At 44.5% G+C, this 19,232-nt stretch overlaps 1 protein-coding gene and 2 non-coding genes across 3 annotated transcripts; 1 reads left to right on the top strand and 2 right to left on the bottom strand.

Annotated features, from left to right (window-relative positions):
* Positions 1–2,210: 2,210 nt before the first annotated feature.
* Positions 2,211–2,282, bottom strand: TRNAC-GCA (transfer RNA cysteine (anticodon GCA)). Its single transcript has one exon. It is a non-coding gene; the product is annotated as a tRNA-Cys (tRNA).
* A 4,100-nt stretch (positions 2,283–6,382) lies between these two features.
* Positions 6,383–6,454, top strand: TRNAC-GCA (transfer RNA cysteine (anticodon GCA)). The gene has a single exon. It is a non-coding gene; the product is annotated as a tRNA-Cys (tRNA).
* Positions 6,455–15,769: 9,315 nt separating this feature from the next.
* On the bottom strand, positions 15,770–16,027 carry LOC133096967 (KRAB domain-containing protein 5-like). Its single transcript, XM_061198905.1, has one exon. It carries the CDS (start codon positions 16,025–16,027, stop codon positions 15,770–15,772), a length of 258 nt encoding a protein of 85 aa, XP_061054888.1.
* Between the last annotated feature and the right edge of the window lie 3,205 nt (positions 16,028–19,232).

Below are 19,232 nucleotides of genomic sequence, written 5' to 3'. Positions count from 1 at the left end.
GCGTAAACCCATCCATCCACACATCCATCCATCCATTCTTGCATCCAATATTTACTGAGCGCACCCTATGTGCCAGGTGGGATGCTCGGATTAAACGGGAACCGCCTCTCCCAGAGGACGCATCCCGTAAACCGACCTTGATTAGGGCCGCCGGGGAGGCGTGGGGGAAGCGGGTCCCGAGAGGTGCGGAGGGGGCTGCAGGCCAGACCGCTCGGCTGGGATAGTGTGTGGGTCAGAGTGGCTGCCTGACCCCAGCACATGCTCAGATCTGTCACCCCGCTCCCGCGCTCGCCATAGCATTGACCCGTGTGCCGCTAGATCTGTGTGACTATTTGCTGGTCTATTTTGTTGATTGTGGTAACCCCATAAGTTCCTGACACGTAGCAGGCCCTCAAGTAAATGTGATGAATGAACGAAGCGTGAGCCCACCATTCTCCAGGTCAGAAAGGAAGCAGCGGGGCTGGGGGAGAGTGGCGGACTCCGGGGAGAGGACCCCCGGCTGAGCCCAACGAGCCTCATTCCTGGTCTGGAGGACCCCGGTTAGGACAGCTCGGAGAAGGTGGGCTTCTGGGGCAAACCTGCTCTGCTTGACAGAGGCTTACAGGAGCAGAGGAAGGCCGGGTCCAACGAGGAGGAGGCGCCTGCCGCCCAGGGAGCCCTTCCCCACTCCTGCGCCCCGACAGTTCTCTTCCTCTGGACTCTTTGGGGAAAGGGAATGCCTGGCCCAGCAATCCCAGAGTTGTTCCCTGTAGCCGCTCTAGCCTGCCATGGGTCTCCGCTGGCCTTGTTGCTCGTCACCTCCCAGAACTTTGGGATACAGTGTTGACAATCTTGGCCTGGCCTCCAGGGAGAGGCCGCGGGAGACCACTCTCAGTCCCTGCCCAGCCCCACACCTGGGCAAAACCCCCTCCTCCACACCCAAGGAATCACTGACACAGGACCCATGTCTGTGTAGCCCACTGTCCTGAGGATCTGAAGATATGACAAGGTTTCACGCCATGGAAAAGGACAGTTTAAAATTCAACATCTGATCTCAGGATTCCTAAAGGCCACAGTGCCCCTTGGTAAGTGCCTTACCTGTGCTTTGGGCCTTATGTCCCATCATCTTGCTGAGGTCAGCTTCCTCCTTATAGGTGTCCCTTCTTCCAGCTCGTGCCAACGTGCCACCCTCAGTCTCAGAATCCCTAAACTTTAAAATCTCTTAAGGGATTAGCACACTTCTTTTGTCTAGCTATCCTTATCGTTCATTTGACCATTTATTTATTATTTGTTTATGGCTGCGTTGGGTCTTTGTTGCTGCGCAGGGGCTTTCTCTAGTTGCGGGAGCGGCTACTCTTCATTGTGGTGCACGGGCTTCTCATTGCGGTGGCCTCTCTTGTTGTGGAGCAGGGGCTCTAGGCGCGTGGCTCGCCGGCTACAGAGCGCAGTCTCAGTAGTTGTGGTGCACAGGCTTAGTTGCTCCGCAGCATGTGGGATCTTCCCGGACCAGGGCTCAAACCCGTGTCCCCTGCATTGGCAGGCGGATTCCTAACCACTGCGCCACCAGGGAAGCCCCTGACAATTTCTTAATTTGACTCCTTTGCTCACAACAGACAGTTCTTGCTGAGCTCTGTCTTTCCTGTGTCTGGCATTGATTAGGACTCAAATATGTCTTAAGTAAATGGATGATTCCATAACATCCACTGCTCTGATGTCTGTAAGCATTGTGAGGATAGAGTGAGGGGGCGGGTCACAGAGCCCATGCCACTATAGAGAAGATGGATTAGGGACAGTGGTGTGCTCAAGCTGCCTTGCACCAGAGAGTCACTTGTTAGCATGTCTTCCCAACTCCATGATCAGTGATCTTATGTTTGTGGCTTGACATTGGATACGGTGAGATTATTTACACCATGAAATTGGAAAACACTACAAATCAGTGCTTCCTCTCCCCCCAAGAGCTGGTTGTTAAACACTAACCGGCACAGCACTGATTTAGGGCAATGAAAACATGCAGAAACAAGCCTATGTAGACCAAGACCTGTGGTGAGTGAAATTAAAAAGTCAGAGTTGGAGGAACTTATCACTCTGGGGTTGTAGTGCTCGGTGACAGGGCTTTAAGTTATCCTGGACTTTTTCCCAGATTTGAGAAGGCTCGGTATACTGAGGCCCGGTATTAGGGAAAGGAGCTGAACCTTCAACACCAGCTCCAACTAGCAAAAGTGAAGGACAGCAGGGGGCACCCGGATTTGAACCAGGGACCTCTTGATCTGCAGTCAAATGCTCTACCCCTGAGCTATACCCCCTGACATAGGTTCAGGCCTTAGTACTACCTTATACCTGTGCAGCCATGCCCAACATTCCTATAAATGTTTGCCACAGATGTTCATCACGCTGGACCTGCTGAAAGCTGCCAAGCTGGCCTCACTTTAATTTTATTTCCTTGATGTAAAATAAGCAACAGTTCCCCCCTCCCTGTAGCCACCTCCCTGCTCTTTCTGGAAAAGCAATGACACAGATATTTATAGCAGGAAGGGACTTCAGGGTCGCTAGTCTGTGCCCTTCACAATGGGATCTGAAAACAGAGATTCAGGATTACTGGTCTGCCCAAGCACACACAGATCCTTACAGATAGGCTCAGGACCTGAATCCATCCTCCTGACTTTGGGTTCAGGACCCTGTAATTAAACCAATGACTCTCTCATCTTCCTCTTGTCCCTATCTTCCATCCATCAGAAAATGTAAAGACTACATAACGGGAGCCTCTGAAGAAATTACTCGGGACCATCAAGGGGACTAGAATGTGGGCTTAGCGGAGCAGAGTGCCATGCAGCTCAAGAACCACAGGGAAAAGCTAATGGGGACCCCAGGATTTGATCTGGTGCATGGGCTGCACCCTTTGGGCCAGTCCTCAGATTTCCTGTGCTTAAGAATCATCTTGGGAGCTTGTCAAAGATGCAGATGCGATCTGGGGTTAGGAACAAGCTCCTTATAGAGGGTCGGGAGACCCCACTTTGAGAAACACTGCCACAGATCTACATCGGCTTCTTTTGCGCCACCTACAGGAAGACTTAGGTACTGAAACACCCAACAAGGGAATGGGTGAGGAATTCTATCACTTGCCCCAGGGTCAGCCAGAGCTGGTGGGAAGAGGCAGGATGAAAACCAAGGACCACGATCAGACTGCTCATCCTCTGAACTCTGTTCTAGACCCGTGGTTCTTAATTTTAGGGTACATCAAAATCATCTGGAGGGCTTGTTAAAACAAAGATGACTGGGCTCCCCCCTGAAAGTTTCTGATTAGCATGTTCTCAGGTAATGCTGACGCTGCTGGTCTGGGGCCACACTTTGAGAACCACTGCTCTAGATCCACACATCTGTGACCAGGCCCTTTCACACTCGCAGTCACACCCAGGGCACCTGTTCACCATTGCTTTTTTTTTATGAAAGAAGTGGAAAATTTTATTTGAGGCAAATTTGAGGAGTATAAGCCGGGAACAGCATCTCAGAAAGTTCCACGAACTGTTCCTGAAAGTCTCCTATTTTTAATTCAAATAATTTAAAAAATTTTTTTCACATTTAGGTCTTTAATTCATCTGGAATCTACCTTTCTGTGTGGTGAGGGTTTTTCAGTAGCAGTAGTTGTTGTTGTTTTTAATATGGAAAACCAGTTATTTCAGTACCATTTGTTGAACAATTTGGCACTTTCCCCGCTAGTTTGTAATTCCACTTTCATCATGTGTTGGAGAACCATCTATTTATCATCCAACCAGGAAACCTTTGCGAGAGAAAAGGGATGCTGTTCATATTGATGCTGGGACCACAAGCATCAACTGGGACTGTCCCAAGCAAATTAAGACATAGGGTCACCATATTAGTCAGAATTCTCCATAGAAACAGAACCACTAGGATGCATATAGTTCTATATAGAAATAGAAAGTGATTTATTATGAGGAATTGACTCAGTGATTATGGAGTCTGAGAGGTTTCGCCATCTGTCTTCCGCAAGCTGGCGGTCCAGGAAAGCAGGTGGTGTAGTTCCATCCAAGCTTGGAGGCCTGAGAACCAGGATAGCCAATAGTGTAAGGTCTGGTCTGAGTCCAAAGGCCAGAGAATCAGGAGCACTGAAGTCTGAAGGCAGGAGAAAGTGATGTCCCAGCTCAAGCAGAGAGCAGATTCACCCTTCCTCCACCTTTGTGTTCTGTTCAGCCCCTCCGTGGATTGCATGCTGCCCACCCTATAGGTGAGGGTGAACTTCTTTGTCTGAGTGTTGATCCGTTTCTTTGTTTAACGTTTATTCATCCATTTATACAACAAATAGTTTTGAGAGCTCACTAAGCGCCAGACACACAGAAGAAAACAGATGAAGGGTCCGCCTTCCTGGAGCTTCCATCACGGTGAGGGTGACAGATAATTAACAAAAATCTATATTGCTGTAATGCAGGTCATAATAGGGACCGTGAGAAAAACAAAAACAGAGCAAAGGGCTGAAAAATGATGGGGTGCAATTTAAACAAAGCGGCCAGAGAAGGCCTTGCTGCTGAGCGGACTCTGGACAGAGCCGTGAGTGATGGGAAGGGGCCCTGGCCTGTGTCCAGGGAAAGGTGCCAGGCTCCAAAATGGAGTGTGTTTGATGCTTTGGCGGAACAGCAAAGACCAGTATGGCTGGGGGCAAGTGCTGGGAACAAGAAAAGAAGGGGTTGGGGGGAGAAGCAGCCAGGGCCAGCTCCTGTGGGTTCCAAGGAGGATGGACTTGGGATTTCATTCCGACCAGAGCAGGGAGCTACTGAGCCAAGCGGGACACAGAATCTGACTCACTTTTGAAAAGATCACGTTGGTGCCCAGTGGAAGTAGATGGACGGGGAGAAAGGAGACCTGTCAGGAGAGTGTGACAGTGGGTTTGGTGGGGGACAGACAGTAGGGCCTTGACTGCAAGTCCTGATGGTGTGCGGCCAGATGGGCTCAGATGCTGATACATCCTACCGAAGTGCCGGCATGACTTGCCGTGGGCTTTGGACACAAAAGGGATGAATTGACAGTGGCTGGCAGGTGTCTGGCAGAGTCGCTGGGAGAATCGTGCCTTTACTTAGTTGGGCAACACAGTTGAGGGGCGGGGAGCAGGTTAAGGGTGAGAGCTAATAATTCCCTCTCGCCCGTGTTTGGTTTGAGAAGCCTACAGGATCTCTAAATGAAGATATCAAGTAGCAGACCCTAGCTCAGGAGAGAAGGTACCACAGGGGAGTCATCCTTCAACTTTGCATTTTCTTGTTTCTCCCCGGGTTCATCTCCCTTCTTTCTCCTTCTTAATTGAGTGAGGCTCTGCTCCAATAAATGCTCTTGGTTTTGCACATCTGAAATGTCTTTATTTTGTCCTCTTGCTTGAATGTTAGTTTACCTGGGTTCAGAATTCTAGATTGGAAGTTATTTTTCTTCATACCGAAAAAATATTTATTTTATAATGTTATAAAATGTCAGTAAAGACAACTTTATTATTCAATTGCGCTTCTCACCAAAGCATCAAATTTTTAAAAGATTTTGAAATACATGGTTCGTGTGTATAAAAGGATATGTTTATCAGTGCTTAATACTTTGGATTATAATTCTTAGCTACAACATATTTTTTAAGTAACACACAAATAGTAAGGGAAGAAAGTACATAATTTAGAAACAATGAGAAAATATACATTTTGAACAATCCTTAGTAATTATGAATATCCTGGGTTTAATTCAGAATATTTATGTTTTTTAAAACCCTGTACAGCTGTACACCTGAAACTAACACATTGTAAATCAAGTCTACTCCAATAAAAATTTTTTTTAAAAAAACCTATACATTTAACAGTGCAAACAGTACATTTGAGGTTGCGGAGATTGGAGATATGGTTTGAGTTTTTTACTTCCTTGGGGGAAAAAAATGTGTTTTTTCCCTGCTAAAATATTGGGTTGTCCAAAACGTTCGTTTGTAACATCTTATGGAAAAACCTGAACGAACGTTGTGGCCAACCCAATACATATCTGTCAGAGCTATTTAATTTTACTTTATTTATGTCTATATTTTCACTTATACAATTTTTAGAAATAACATTTTCCTAATTATAATAAAGCAATAAAAATGTATAAATCCACAGGACAAAAAGCAGATGGATGAGGGATAATTAGTTTCACACAGAAGAAAAAAGAAAACAAACAAACAGCTGACATTCAGTCTGTAGAGGAATCATCCAACAAGAAGTAAGCACTTTTGTGGGAAATGAAGGGGAGGTTGGTGACCAGAGAGCGTCGCTGAGGGATGCAGTTCCGCAGGTTCTCACCAGCTCGCTGAGAACGGCTGATAATTGCAGTGTACAGCATACCTGGGTATTGAGACATACTGAAATGATGCAAGTTAAGGACTTGAACTCTGTGAGGGGGTATAGCTCAGGGGTAGAGCATTTGACTGCAGATCAAGAGGTCCCCGGTTCAAATCCGGGTGCCCCCTGTTGGTTTTCTTTCCATCCTGAATCCACACAGGTGGTCACTGTAGACCTCCTCAGTACCAACACCCGCCCCTTGTTAGGTAGCTCTCTAAATTTGGCTACTTTCCTCTAGAGGGGCCTAGCAGACAGGACAGGAGAGGGGAGAAAAGGTAGGAGAGGTCATCTTCTGACTCAGGAAATGGGTGGAAGTGTTCCTCATCCAGAATTAGAGGTTTTGTCTTGACCCGAGGAGAAACGTGTGTGCTAGGTCAGTTCTCCCATTTACTATTTCTCTTTTCAAGTGAGTTAATAGGCAGGAAGGTCCAGGGAGCCGACTGAATTAGCAGCTGTGCCCCAGAGACTCTGAGGAGGGATCTGGATACCTTTATTTTAAAAACAACACATACTCTACTCTTCCTCCCCTGCAAGCACTAGCCAATCGGACAGACACGTTTGGGGGAAGACGATACTGGATGATTCTAAAGGGCATTTTGCCTAAATGTGTATGATTATCAAAGCCGGTGCCCTTTGCAGGGGCCTGAGAAGCTGCCAGGTGGGCAAGGAGGGAGAGGGTGGGAAGGAGACCTGGTGGGAAAGGTGTTCATCTGCCATGGGGCAGACCCCCGGCTTCATGGAAGGCCACGAATACCCAGGTGGCTGGCTGAGTTACAGATCCAGATAGCATTATGGGTGGAAAGATGCTTCTTAGATAATAACAGCTCATAGGTAGATCATTTAAACATGGATCATGAGGCCTCTGATTCATAATCCAGGTAGCCCTACCTGCTATCACTTTAAAAAAAATTAATAGACATTGTTTTTTAGAGCAGTTTTAGGTTTACAGAAAAATTAAGCAGAAAGTATAGAGAGTTCCCCTCTACCCCTCACCTCAGCTACCCTCTCCCAGTTGCCCCATCATTAACATTTTACATTAGTGTGACATTTGATAAAAATGGTGAATGAATATTGATACATTATTATTAACCGAAGTCCATGGTTTACATTAAGGTTCATTCTTTGTGTTGTACAGTTTTGTAGAGTTTTGTGGGTTTTTGGCAAATGCATAACGTCATGTACCCACAATTGCAATATCACACAGAATAGTTTCACTGCCCTAAAAATTCCCCCTGCTATACTTATTCATCCCTCTCTCCCTCCCCAACAAATCCCTGGCAACCACTGATCTGTTTGCTGTCTTCACAGTTTTGCCTTTTCCAGAATGTCATACAGCCAGAAGTATGCAATATGTAGCCTTTTCAGACTGGCCTCTTTCACTTAGCAGTATGCATGTAATGTTCCTCCACATCTTTTCGTGGACTGATAGCTCATTTCTTTTTATCGCTGAGTAATATTCCACTGTGTGGACCTGGGTGACTGGAGGTCTGTGGAGGGAAGAGGCACACGCAGGGCTTGAGCCCTCCTGCCCTGGGGCAGAGGGAAAGAGAGGTCTCTGGCCACACACCAGGGCCCCTTGGTCCCGGGGTTGTGGGCCCCCAAATAATAGCCTTTATGCCTCATCTCAGCTTCCTGGGTTGCGCTACCCGAAGGATTCAGGGCTGCCGCCTCTGGGGCGCTATATCCCCTGGGTTCAGCGCAGCCCCTAGGACACCGCCTCAGGCGGGGACCAGACCCGGGAGAGCGGAGGAGAGCGGAGTGCGCGATGGAGGGGTCAGTGAAAGAAGGAGGCTGGGGCTGGGGAGGACGGCGCAGAGCAGGGGAGCGGGGGCAGGAGGGAAGGAAGGAAGGAAGGATGGGGTGGGCGGGGGTCCCAGCCCTAGAAGCCCTAGTTCTCAAGGCTGGTGCCTCCCTACTTGCAGCCTGCAGTTCTGCTTGCAGCTAGAGTGGAAATGCTCTTATTAGACAAGGAGGGGCCTCTGGGGACTGGAAAGGTGAACTCGTGGCCCGAGAATGGTCTCCAGTCAGTTTGTGGTGGGTGTGTCTGTTTCGGAGGTGGACGTGGAATGAATCAAATTTACGGTAACTACGGAATGCTTGGGTGTGGTAACACGAGAAATAAGGTAAGGAGGAACACTCATCGAGCAAGGGGGTATGGCTCAGGGCTAGAGCGTTTGCCTGCAGACTAAGAAGTCCCCGGTTCAAATCTGGGGGCCCCCGTACTGGCTTGCTTTATTGTCAAATACATGTAAATGGCTTCGCTGATAGCACAGCCTACTTAAGAACATGTCTTCCGTGGCCTTCGCCACCACTTTTCCCCAGACTGTGTTGTTTTTTCAGATGTCTTCTCTGCTCTGTCACAGTGAAGTGTGGTAGGTTGACCTATTGACTGTAATTCACCTCTCCATTTCTATGCCTTCTGCTTTGTGACTTTTCTGTTTCTCCTCCAGAAGCCGGTGTGCTTTGCATCCCTTTGCTCTGTGCTCGGCAGAATGTCTCAGTCTAGGCCAGTCAGGAGACAGAAACTACACAGTAATTTAAACAAGGGAAGTTTATTATAAAGAATCATTGCGCTATGAAAATAGGATAACTCTTAAGGTGCAAAGAAAACTCTAAAGGTACCCTCGAGGTGAGGGGTCCAAGCAAGGGCAAATTTGGAAGGGGAGCCCCTCCCCAAAGCTAGGATCCAGACCTCATGGAGGAAGGTGGGGTCGCGGCCCACTCACCAGGTTGCCCCAGCCAGACCCGTTCACGGTTGCCAGGCAAGCAGGAAGCAGCTTTTGGGGACGCAGGTAAGCCACGTGGAAGTGTGAGTCCTGGAGCGTACAGTGTCTGCGCCTGGAGGATGTAGGAACCAGAACTCTGGGCAGAGGCAAGCCGAGGCTGGCAGGCAGGTACACAGAGGGGGTCGGGGGCCTGGGAGTGGGGTTGGGGGTGGGGTATGGAGGTGGTCACCAGCCCAGCGAGGTCACCAAGGGATTTCATTCTCTGGGCGTGTGCCTGGGGCAGAGCACACCAGGTGTCCTTACACACCTGCACCACCGCCCAACCTGCAGCAGGAGCCAGAGAGAGAAGACCCCTTTCTCCTGCGGTGCCCCTCCTGCGCCCTCTACTGACAACTGTTGACATTGTGCTCGCTTAAAGGAGAAATGGTTAAAGAATCCAGTCCGTTATCCCACAGCAGGTACAGAAGGGTGAATTTGGAGCTGCCAGTCAATAAATTGATAACTGGCACGCCACGTGACGTGTTTTGGCCAACAGGATGTTGGTAGATATGATACAAGCAGGGCCTTGAGATCTACTTGCAAGGTTGGGTTTGCCCTCTGGGACTTCCACCCCTACCCTGAGATGCACTTGCCCTGTAAGGTTCTCTCCTTCGGCCTGGGCCCCAACATGAACACACAAGGCCCAGCCCTGAGCCCAATTCGCTGAGAGGAGTCAAGGCCAGCTAGACCCACAGCTTGAAGCCCACCCACCAGGCCAAACCCAGCCTAGACCAGCTGATTCAAATTCAACCTGCAAACCCATGGGCGTGACAATAAATGCTTATCATTGTGTGTTACTGGTCGGGAGTGGCTTTTTATGCAACATTGTTGTGAATAAGACTGGCGAATCCTGAAAGCGGTATCTAGGCGGAGGCTCTGGCTATACCCAAATGCAGAAGGGAGCGCGGCCGTTTCTTTTGCATACCCAGTTTCTGTGACTTTGTGTGCTTCCTATTTTGTTCAGTCTTTGACTGTAAATGTTTATTGCGACAAGTCTGTTCCTGTACTGTCACTGCATTTGGCATATGTGAAGGGTGGATAACTTATCTTTTAAGTTCATATGTTTCCAGGTCAAGAGATCTTATGTAGATCTCACCTGGATCTTATGTAGATCCTGGACTTTGTCTGACTGCCTGAGGCTCTGGGGACTTGGGATAAAGCTGAGTATATTTTGCACGTGGGAGAGATGTAAATAATTATGACCGAGAGGGCAGACCATGGTAGATTAAACAGTTAGGCCCAGTTCTTCACTTATTCTATCTGTGCCCTTTGCCACAAGACTTTTCAGATCCTCCCATTAGAAGTGGGATATATTTCCCTGCCTTTGATTTACGGCTTGGTCCTGTGACTGGCTTTGACTGATGGGATGTTAGCTCACGTGATACAAGCAGAGGCTTGCAACCTGCTTGCATTGTTGGGCTTGTCTTTTTGCGTTTCTGCCATTGCCCTGAAAAAAAACTTCCCCTGCTAGCTGCTACTCCTCCAACTGGGACTTCAGAATGAACAGACAGAAACCAAGCACAGACGGACCCACAGCTTGAAGCAGGGCCACCAGGTAAAGCCCAGCCTAGATCCACTGTTTGGTATCCATGCTGCTGCCCTACGAACATGAAAATAAATGCTTATTGTTGCATGAATCAGAATCTTGGGATGATTTGTTTTGAAGCATTACTGTGGGAATACCTGACTAATACAGCTATGATTCTTACAGTCTTTTCCCCTTCCCCCCTGCACTGTTCACCAGGATCTGAGTGAGGGGAGAGGATGAGACTTCAGTTTTTGAAGGAATTCAGTTTGTGGCTACAGGGTAGAAAAGTGTCTATCAGACAAGTGAGGGGTTTCCGGGGAATGGAAAGATGAACTCATGGCCAGAAGTCAGTCTCTAGTCAGTTTGTGGTGGGGCTGCCAGTTTCCACAGGATGACTGGGAATGAACAGGTTACAGCACACTACACACAGGTGAAATAAGCCAAGGAGGACCTTCAGTCAGGCGTGGGGCTATAGCACAGGGGGAGAGAGTTTGACTGCAGATTAAGAGGTCCCGGGTTCAAAACCAGATGTGCCCTGTGGGTGGCTTCTTTCATTGCCAGATACAGATAAATGACCCTTCCTGTTTAACATTTTTCTTACTGTGAGTCACCGTCGTCACCACTCTTCTGTGGTCATTGTCAGCTTTCTCAGGTCGCTTGCATTCTCTGGCACAGATCATGGTTCTGGCTTTAATGATCTGTGTGTATTTCAGTTCTTAATGAGTTCCTCTTCTTTAAAGTTTACGTCATGGAGGACACACTGAATCAGAAGTTACCCAGCTTGACTGCACCGGAATTACTTAGGGAACCTTATTAAAAATAGAGATTAGCAGGGGGAAGGGGCAATATAGGAGCAGGGGATTAAGAGGTACAAACTATTAGGTTATAAGGTAAGCTACAAGGATATATTGTACAACACAAGGAATATAGCCAATATTTTATAATAACTATAAATGGAATATAACCTTTAAAAATTGTGAATCACTACATTGTACACCTGTAACTTATACAATATTGTACATCAATTACGCTTCAATAAAAAGATAAAATTTTTAAAAATTTAAAAAATATAGATTAGCCCCAGAAATTCTGACTTAGCAGAACTGATGAAGGGCATGTGAACTTTGTTTTGGGGAAGCACACTCCCTTGCTAACCTTGATCCTAAAATCCAGTGATTCTAAGTGGCTTGAAAATTATTTTGGAACTTACAACACTGTATAATTCTAAACAACATCTGGTGGCAAACATCAATGATTTTCAAGCTAGTGCCTTCAGCCCAGGACTGAGGGAAGGTAGGATGCAGGGCTGTAGGCATAGACCTTAGCCAGGTGTGCAGAGGTGTGAGAATGTGGGAAAGGTGAGGACAGCACAGGCATGGTAGAGTGGTAACAGGTTGTAGTGGCACAATACTGCCAGGTGTGGTGACAGCCCATAAGTAGTAACTCAGCTCCCTGCATTGATGTTGAGAATTGAAACAAGCTTATAGACACCACTGGTTGTTTCTGAGTAAAGCATTTGGTTGATGATTCAGAGGTCCCTCATTTCAATTCAGATGCATTGCTTTCTTTTTCTTTTTACCCCAAACTTTCAACCCTTTTTCCATGTTTTGAGGATTCTTGATTGTGTGAGCCCTGGTGGAAGAAATGGCTCTGCTTACAGCTGCAGAAGCCAAAGTTAAAGTCTATTTTCTCCCTCTGTCCCCCTGGCACTTCTGACTCACATTATATTTACTCGTAGACTGAGTGACACAAATCCCAGGGTTGGCAGAGGTCAGGCATCATCCAGCAGCGCCCTAACCAGTGTGACTTGCCCAACAGACTGGCTGGGTTCCCTCGGACCATCCCTGCTTCATGAACCCGCATCTCCAAACTTCCTTCAGTGACGTGAGCTCCCCAACACCAGACAATGCTTGTCTTGCCAGGTTCTATTTCTGTGACAATGTGCTTAGGCTGATACAATAATTGGAGTGAGTTGCAGGCAAAAAAACCTTAAAGAAAATGGGGCAGATGTAGGATTGGTTTTCTGTCCTACTTGGGACCGAAGAAAGTGGAAATCCAGTTGATTCTTCAGGGCTGAGAATCTGGGAGCCCAAGGCTCTCAGTGGTAAAGTAGCTGAGTAATTGATCGCATAGATGCAATTGGCCATCTGGATTCGAGGCTGGTTATTCATCTGGTAGGCATTTAATGGCTGTTTATGACTGGCGTCCATTCTGATTGGTCAGTGTCTGTGGTCATAGTTAAAGATTTTGAGTATCACCTCTTCTTGGACAAAACTTTCAGAGACCAACTGTTGTTCTAGAACAGTAGGAAGGGCCGAGTCTGATGGCTTTGGGAAGCTCAAAGACATACAATGGAAAGCTCAAATGTCTACATCCTCTTCTCCTGACTGAGATGGAAATGGACAGACTTCCCAAAGACTGCACTAGAAAACTCAGCTCGTGGGACTTCCCTGGTGGTGCAGTGGTTAAGAATCTGCCTGCCAATGCAGGGAACACGGGTTTGAGCCCAGATCCGGGAAGAACCCGCATGCCGCGGAGCAACTAAGCCCACGCGCTGCAACTACTGAAGCCCGCGTGCCTAGAGCCCATGCTCCGCAACAAGAGAAGCCTCTGCAATGAGAAGCCTGTGCACCGCAACGAAGAGTAGCCCCCACTCGCCACAACTAGAGAAAGCCCCTGTGCAGCAACAAAGACCCAACGCAGCCCGAAAAAAAAAAACCTCAGCTCGTGCTGCTGAATGACTGAGATTGCTGAAAAACGAAGGCAAAATCGCCGAATTACAATACTAGTTGGGTTCACAGTTTACCCCGTTTCTCCTATCAATGGCCACTTCAGTGATAGCCACTCCAGCAAAGTGTCAGAGACTGTCAGGACACCTCCTCACACTTGAGAGACTAGTTGCTACATCTTGCCCTCACCTTAGCTTTTATTGGGAGTGTTTCCTGTTACTCAGGAAATGGTGCCAAGGATGATAAAATACTTAGACACTAAGGGTCTCCCTGCATAGTTGTGTAGAACTAGTGGTTACTAGTTGCCAAGTTCTACATATATGTACATATGTATTCATATTTGTAGATAATCCCCAAAGCTTTTTAAAAAGTATTTAACTCACACACGCACGCACGTGCACACACACACACACACACACAACTTTGACATCTCATTTGAAGGTCTGTGATGGCCTAGCTTTTCTGTATCTTAATTTTTTAAAGTTTTTTGGCTGCGCCGCACAGCCATGAGCCTCAGTTTTTATTTTTATTTTTTATTTATTTTTTTAAATTAAAAAAAAAATTTGGGGGCACGCTGCACAGGCATGTGGGATATGCACAACCGGGGATCGAACCCACACCCCTTACAGTGGAAGTGTGGAGTCCTAACCACTGGACAGCCAGGGAAGTCCCTGGGCTTTCTATTTCTTATCCAATAATAAACTGAGCTTTGTAATAAGAGAAACAGCTTTGGTACTGAGTTCGAAGGGATATTTAGCAGAAGCAAAAGGTAAAGAATAGGAAAGTACTGAACTCTCGATTTGTCTATTCCCTCCTATGTCCAATTGCGACAACATAAAACCCTTAGACGAGAACATAGGCAAAACATTCTCTGACATAAATCATACCAATGTTTTCTTAGGTCAGTCTCCCAAGGCAATAGAAATAAAAGCAAAAAATAAACAAATGGGACCTAACTAAACTTAAAAGCTTTTGTATAGCAAAGGAAACCATAAACAAAATGAAAAAATAACCTATGGAGTGGGAGAAAATATTTGCAAATGATGCAACCAACAAGAGCTTAATTTCCAAAATATACAAACAGCTCACACAACTCAGTAACCAAAAACCAAACAACCCAACTGAAAAATGGGCAGAAGATCTAACTAGCCATTTCTCCAAAGAAGACATACAGATGGCCAACAGGTACAGGAAAAGATGCTCAACATTGCTAATTATTAGAGAAATGCAAATCAAAACTACAATGAGGTACCACCTCACACCGGTCAGAATGGCCATCATTACGAAGTCCACAAACAACAAATGCTGGAGAGACTGTGGAGAAACGGGAACCCTCCTACTTACACTGTTGCTGGGAAGGTAAATTGGTGCAGCCACTATGGAGAATAGTATGGAGGTTCCTCAAAAAACTCAAAATAGAGTCGCCACATGATCCAGCAATCACACTCCTGGGCATATATCCAGAGAAAACTGTAATTCGAAAAGATACATGCACCCCAGTGTTCATTGCAGCACTACTTAAAATAGCCAAAACATGGACGCAACCTAATGTCCATCAACAGGTGAATGGACAAAGAAGATGTGGTACCTATCTATATACAATGGAATACTACTCAGCCTTAGAAAAATAATGAAATAATGCCATTTGCAGCAACATGTATGGACCTAGAGATTATCATACTAAGTGAAGTAAGTCAGAGAAAAACAAATACCATATCATGTCACTTATATGTGGAATCTAAAATATGACACAAATGAAATTGTCTACGAAACAGAAACAGATTCACAGACACAGAACAGACTTGCAGTTGCCAAGGGGGATGGGGTAGGGGGGGTGGATTGGGAGTTTGGGATTAGTAGATGCGAACTATTATATAGAGAATGGATGAACAACTGTATAGCACAGGGAACTATATTCAAGATCCTGTGATAAACCATAATGGAAAAGAATATGAAAAAGAATATATGTATAACTGAGTCACTTCATTGTACAGTAAAAATTAACACAACATTGTAAATCAACTATACTTGAATAAAATAAATTTTAAAAATAAAAATAAATAAATAAATTAAATCTCTGATTTTCAAACATGTTTGAATGAAGGTTTAATCCAATCCTATATTCGAAATGGTTTGAATGATTATTTGCAGCATAGACCAGATGACTTTCCAGATTTTTCCAAGTATCCTTTCAGATAATATGTAAAAAATGATGTGGGTTTTTAAAAAATGATGTGGGTTTTTGCTTACAAAAACATATTTTCTGCAAAAGTTACTGACAAAGTGGGGCTTTTCTCAATTTGATTTATATACTTGATTTCTTTTGGCAGTAATGTTTTTATTATGGATTTTCATTATTGTCACAAGTTGGTTATGTCCGTAATAACATCTTTTCTACCCTTCACATTCTCCTTTACAGTCTCAGTCTTTCATTAAGTATAAATTCCCAAGGCCACAGCTTCGATACTTTCCCAGTAGCACTTTTTTGAACAAAGCATCTATGCCTGGCTTTTTTGGCAACAAACCCTGGGTGTCATGAGAAGACAGAGCTGGGTGTATGGCTGCTGTCTCCTTTCTCTTCACATCCCAGGGACCCTTCTTTTGCTCCAGAAAGATGACCAGTTCCGGCTTAGAGACAATGAGAACCAAGGAGACCAGGTTCCTACAGTTCTCTAACATCACATCCCTGTACAATCTCCATTGAGTGAGGGCGAGGCATTCTCATGTTCCTGAGAGAATTTTAAGGTCACATGTCTGAATGTCAACAGTCCTTGAGAACCTGCCATTTCCTCCTCTTCCTCCTCCTGCTATGGGTTGTTTTCTCAGGCAATACTGTGTTGAGAAATCACACCTGCATCTTGAGAATAGGCCTTCAAAGGTGTCAGAACAGCTCCTTTAATTGCTCCCTTGAAGGACTTGAAATGCTAAAAAGGCCAACCTCTCCAATCCTTTGTCTCAGGAGAGATTCAGGAATGAACCTTCTGAGCAGTGAACAAAAAATGACTTCCTTATCATCTTATTTATTATATTTTTTCTTTTTGGCCACATCACATAGCATGCAAAACTTCCCTGACCAGGGATCGAACCCATGCCCCCTGCAATGGAAACAAGGAGTCTTAACCACTGGACCACCAGGGTAGTCCCACTTTATCATTTTAAAATATTCCTTTTATCTGTAGAAATTCTTATTGACTTAAAGTCTATTTTGCATCATATTAATATCTACACTAGCCTTTTTGTTTAGTATCGCATAATATATCTTTATTTATACTTTCACTTTCCACTTTTCTGTGCCCCTATATTTGAGGTGATGTTCATGTAAGTAGATTATGGTGGGTTTTATTTTCTCAAGTCTAAAATCTTATGTTTTAATTGGAGTTTCTTTGTTTTTTTGGTTTTTTGTTTTTGGCTGCACCGTGCCACATGTGGGATCTTGGTTCCCCGGTCAGGGATCAAACCTGTGCCCCCTGCAGTGGGAGGACGAGGTCTTAACCACTGGATCGCCAGGGAATTCCCTTTAATTGGAGTTTAATAAATTTGTTCTTAAAGTAATTATTGTTGTATAGAATTCTAGTTGGGCTGTTATTTTCTTTCAGCACTGTAAAAATCTTATTCCATTGTCTCCTGGATACCATAGTTTCTATTGAGAAGTTAGCTGTAAATCATAAAATTCGCATTTATTTCACAGGCTGTTTTTTAGATTTCTCTCTCTCTTTTTAAAAATCAGTTTTTTGATGATGTATCTAAATGTAGTTTTCTTTGTATTTATCTTCCTTTTGGCTCACAGAGTTCCTTAAATAAGTGGGTTGATTTTTTTCATCAGTTTTGGAAAGCACTCAGCAATTATTCCTTTAAATCTTGATTCTGCCTCATTTTCTTTCTTATTTCCTTTTGGGATTTCAAAAATATGTGAGTTAGAGCTTTTAACTGTTCCATTTGTCTCCTTTTTCAGGGGGTCCATTCTTCCCCCTTTTTAACTTGAATTTAAGTATTTTTCTATTGGTTTGTTTTCCTGTTTACTAACCCTGTGATCTACTGTGCCCAAGTTTCTGTTAAACACATACATTAAATTCTTAATGTTAAATGTTATACTTTTTAGTTTTGTAATTTCTTTTTTATTTTTTCTTATAAATTATAAGTGGTGAAATTCTCCATACTTTATCCATTTTCTCCATTTTCCTGTTTTCTTGAATATATCATTAAAGTTATTTTAAATTCTATTATAATCCAACATCTAGATCACTTGCTTATATTGTCTGTTTTTCTCTTGGTTTTTGTTTGTATGGCTCTGTCTCCTTGTATATCTAGTAATTTTTATTGAATGCCAGACATTGTGCATTAAAAGAATGAAGGCTCCAGATGAAATTATATCCCACTAGACAGAGTTCACTCTTCTTCTGAAATAAAGATATAGTTTAGAGCTGATTATCTTAAACCAATAAGGAAATGAGCAGTCTTTCCTGCTAAGAAAAACAAAATGCAGTTTGGGTAATACTCCTTTTACCTGTGTCTTATCCCAGTTCTAGAGTGTGGCCCTCCCAGGTTTTCAACTGCACCCCTGGCAGGTCTTTGCCTCTTCAGCCCTGAAATACAGGAATATCCACTTTTCTTTTTAGAGGATTTGGGCTTAGATTTCTAGCCTCTTGATTCATGGAGCTTCACAATGCATCAGTTATCTTGAGGGAGGGAAACAAGCTACATGTTTAAGAAGTCCAAACTCTCCATTTTTTTTTCACTCCAGCACTGCACAATTGCCAAAAGCTCTTTCGATTTTTCTGTTTCCTGGCACCTCTGTGCTGGAGCAAACACTGCAAGCTCATACTCTATCAGGGCGCAGGATTGGCAATTTCCTAGGGAAACAGTGGCTGCAGATCATCCGTGTCAATGCTCTGGTGCCTTTAAGATGTAAATTTTATTGCTTAACTGACTTTCCTGGTTCTTCTGGGCAGGAGTCCAGGCATGCCAAAACTCCTTCATCCTACCTTGAAGAAAATTCCACGAATGTAGTTTTAAGACTTATTTTTTGATAGAAACAGGACATCAACAATTAGAAAGGCCTGATGATAAAACTGAACTCTTTAACTCCAGCTCTCTTTTTTTTCTTCTAGTTCTTTTATGTATTTTTAATATTTTATTAAAAATTTTTATACAATTTTTAAAGGTTACTTTGCATTTCAGTTATTACAAAATATTGGCTATATTCCCTGTGTTGTACAATACGTCTTTGAGTCTATCTTACACCCCATACCAATTCTCTTTTTTATTTTCAGGAAAGGAATAGGAGTGTTTCTAAGTGAGCACAGAAGACCAATGTGAGAGAAAGCCTGATAGTGGACCACCAAGAGGATAGTGATTAGCTTAATTTTCTCCTAGGGAGAAATTTGATTCTAAACTGTAATTCTTGATGAGTAAGCATCAAAATACTAACATTTGTTAAACTGATGATGTTACAGGAAATTTTTTTCTTGATGCTTACTTGTTTTCTAACTTGTTAATCTTTTAACATTTAACATATTATATTCTTAAATTCTATAAGGCACATTAGAGAGATTCAAAGAAATTGTATTCTCTGTATTGGAAGTGTATTTCCTGTCTAATCAAAATAATTAGATTATTGCTCCAAGAAGAAAAAGAAGAAAACACCCTTTCTTTGCCCTGATCATTCTTTGCAAATCACAATGAGTTTTGGGCTCCAGCCTCCCTGACATCATTCCTACAGTTCTTTGCCTCCATGTGCTATGCCCCTTTGGATGATTGTTCTTTCTCTGAATCCTCGGGATGCAGGGGAAAGTCCACAGAGGAAGAGATCCCTGGTTCAGGGCATACGGGAGGCCTGAGTTTGGGAGCTCAAATAGCCAGTCTCTGTGCCTGGTCCCAGCCCACC

This window comes from Eubalaena glacialis, chromosome 8 (genome assembly GCF_028564815.1).
Source record: "Eubalaena glacialis isolate mEubGla1 chromosome 8, mEubGla1.1.hap2.+ XY, whole genome shotgun sequence".
NCBI lineage: Eukaryota > Metazoa > Chordata > Mammalia > Artiodactyla > Balaenidae > Eubalaena > Eubalaena glacialis.
Note: the sequence above shows the minus strand (reverse complement) of the source record. Positions and strands in the feature narration are given on the sequence as shown.

What these genes read in the sequence shown, in the direction of transcription:
- LOC133096967 (XM_061198905.1), bottom strand. Translation starts at nt 16,027, where the DNA reads ATGTTAGAGAACTGTAGGAACCTGGTCTCCTTGGTTCTCATTGTCTCT.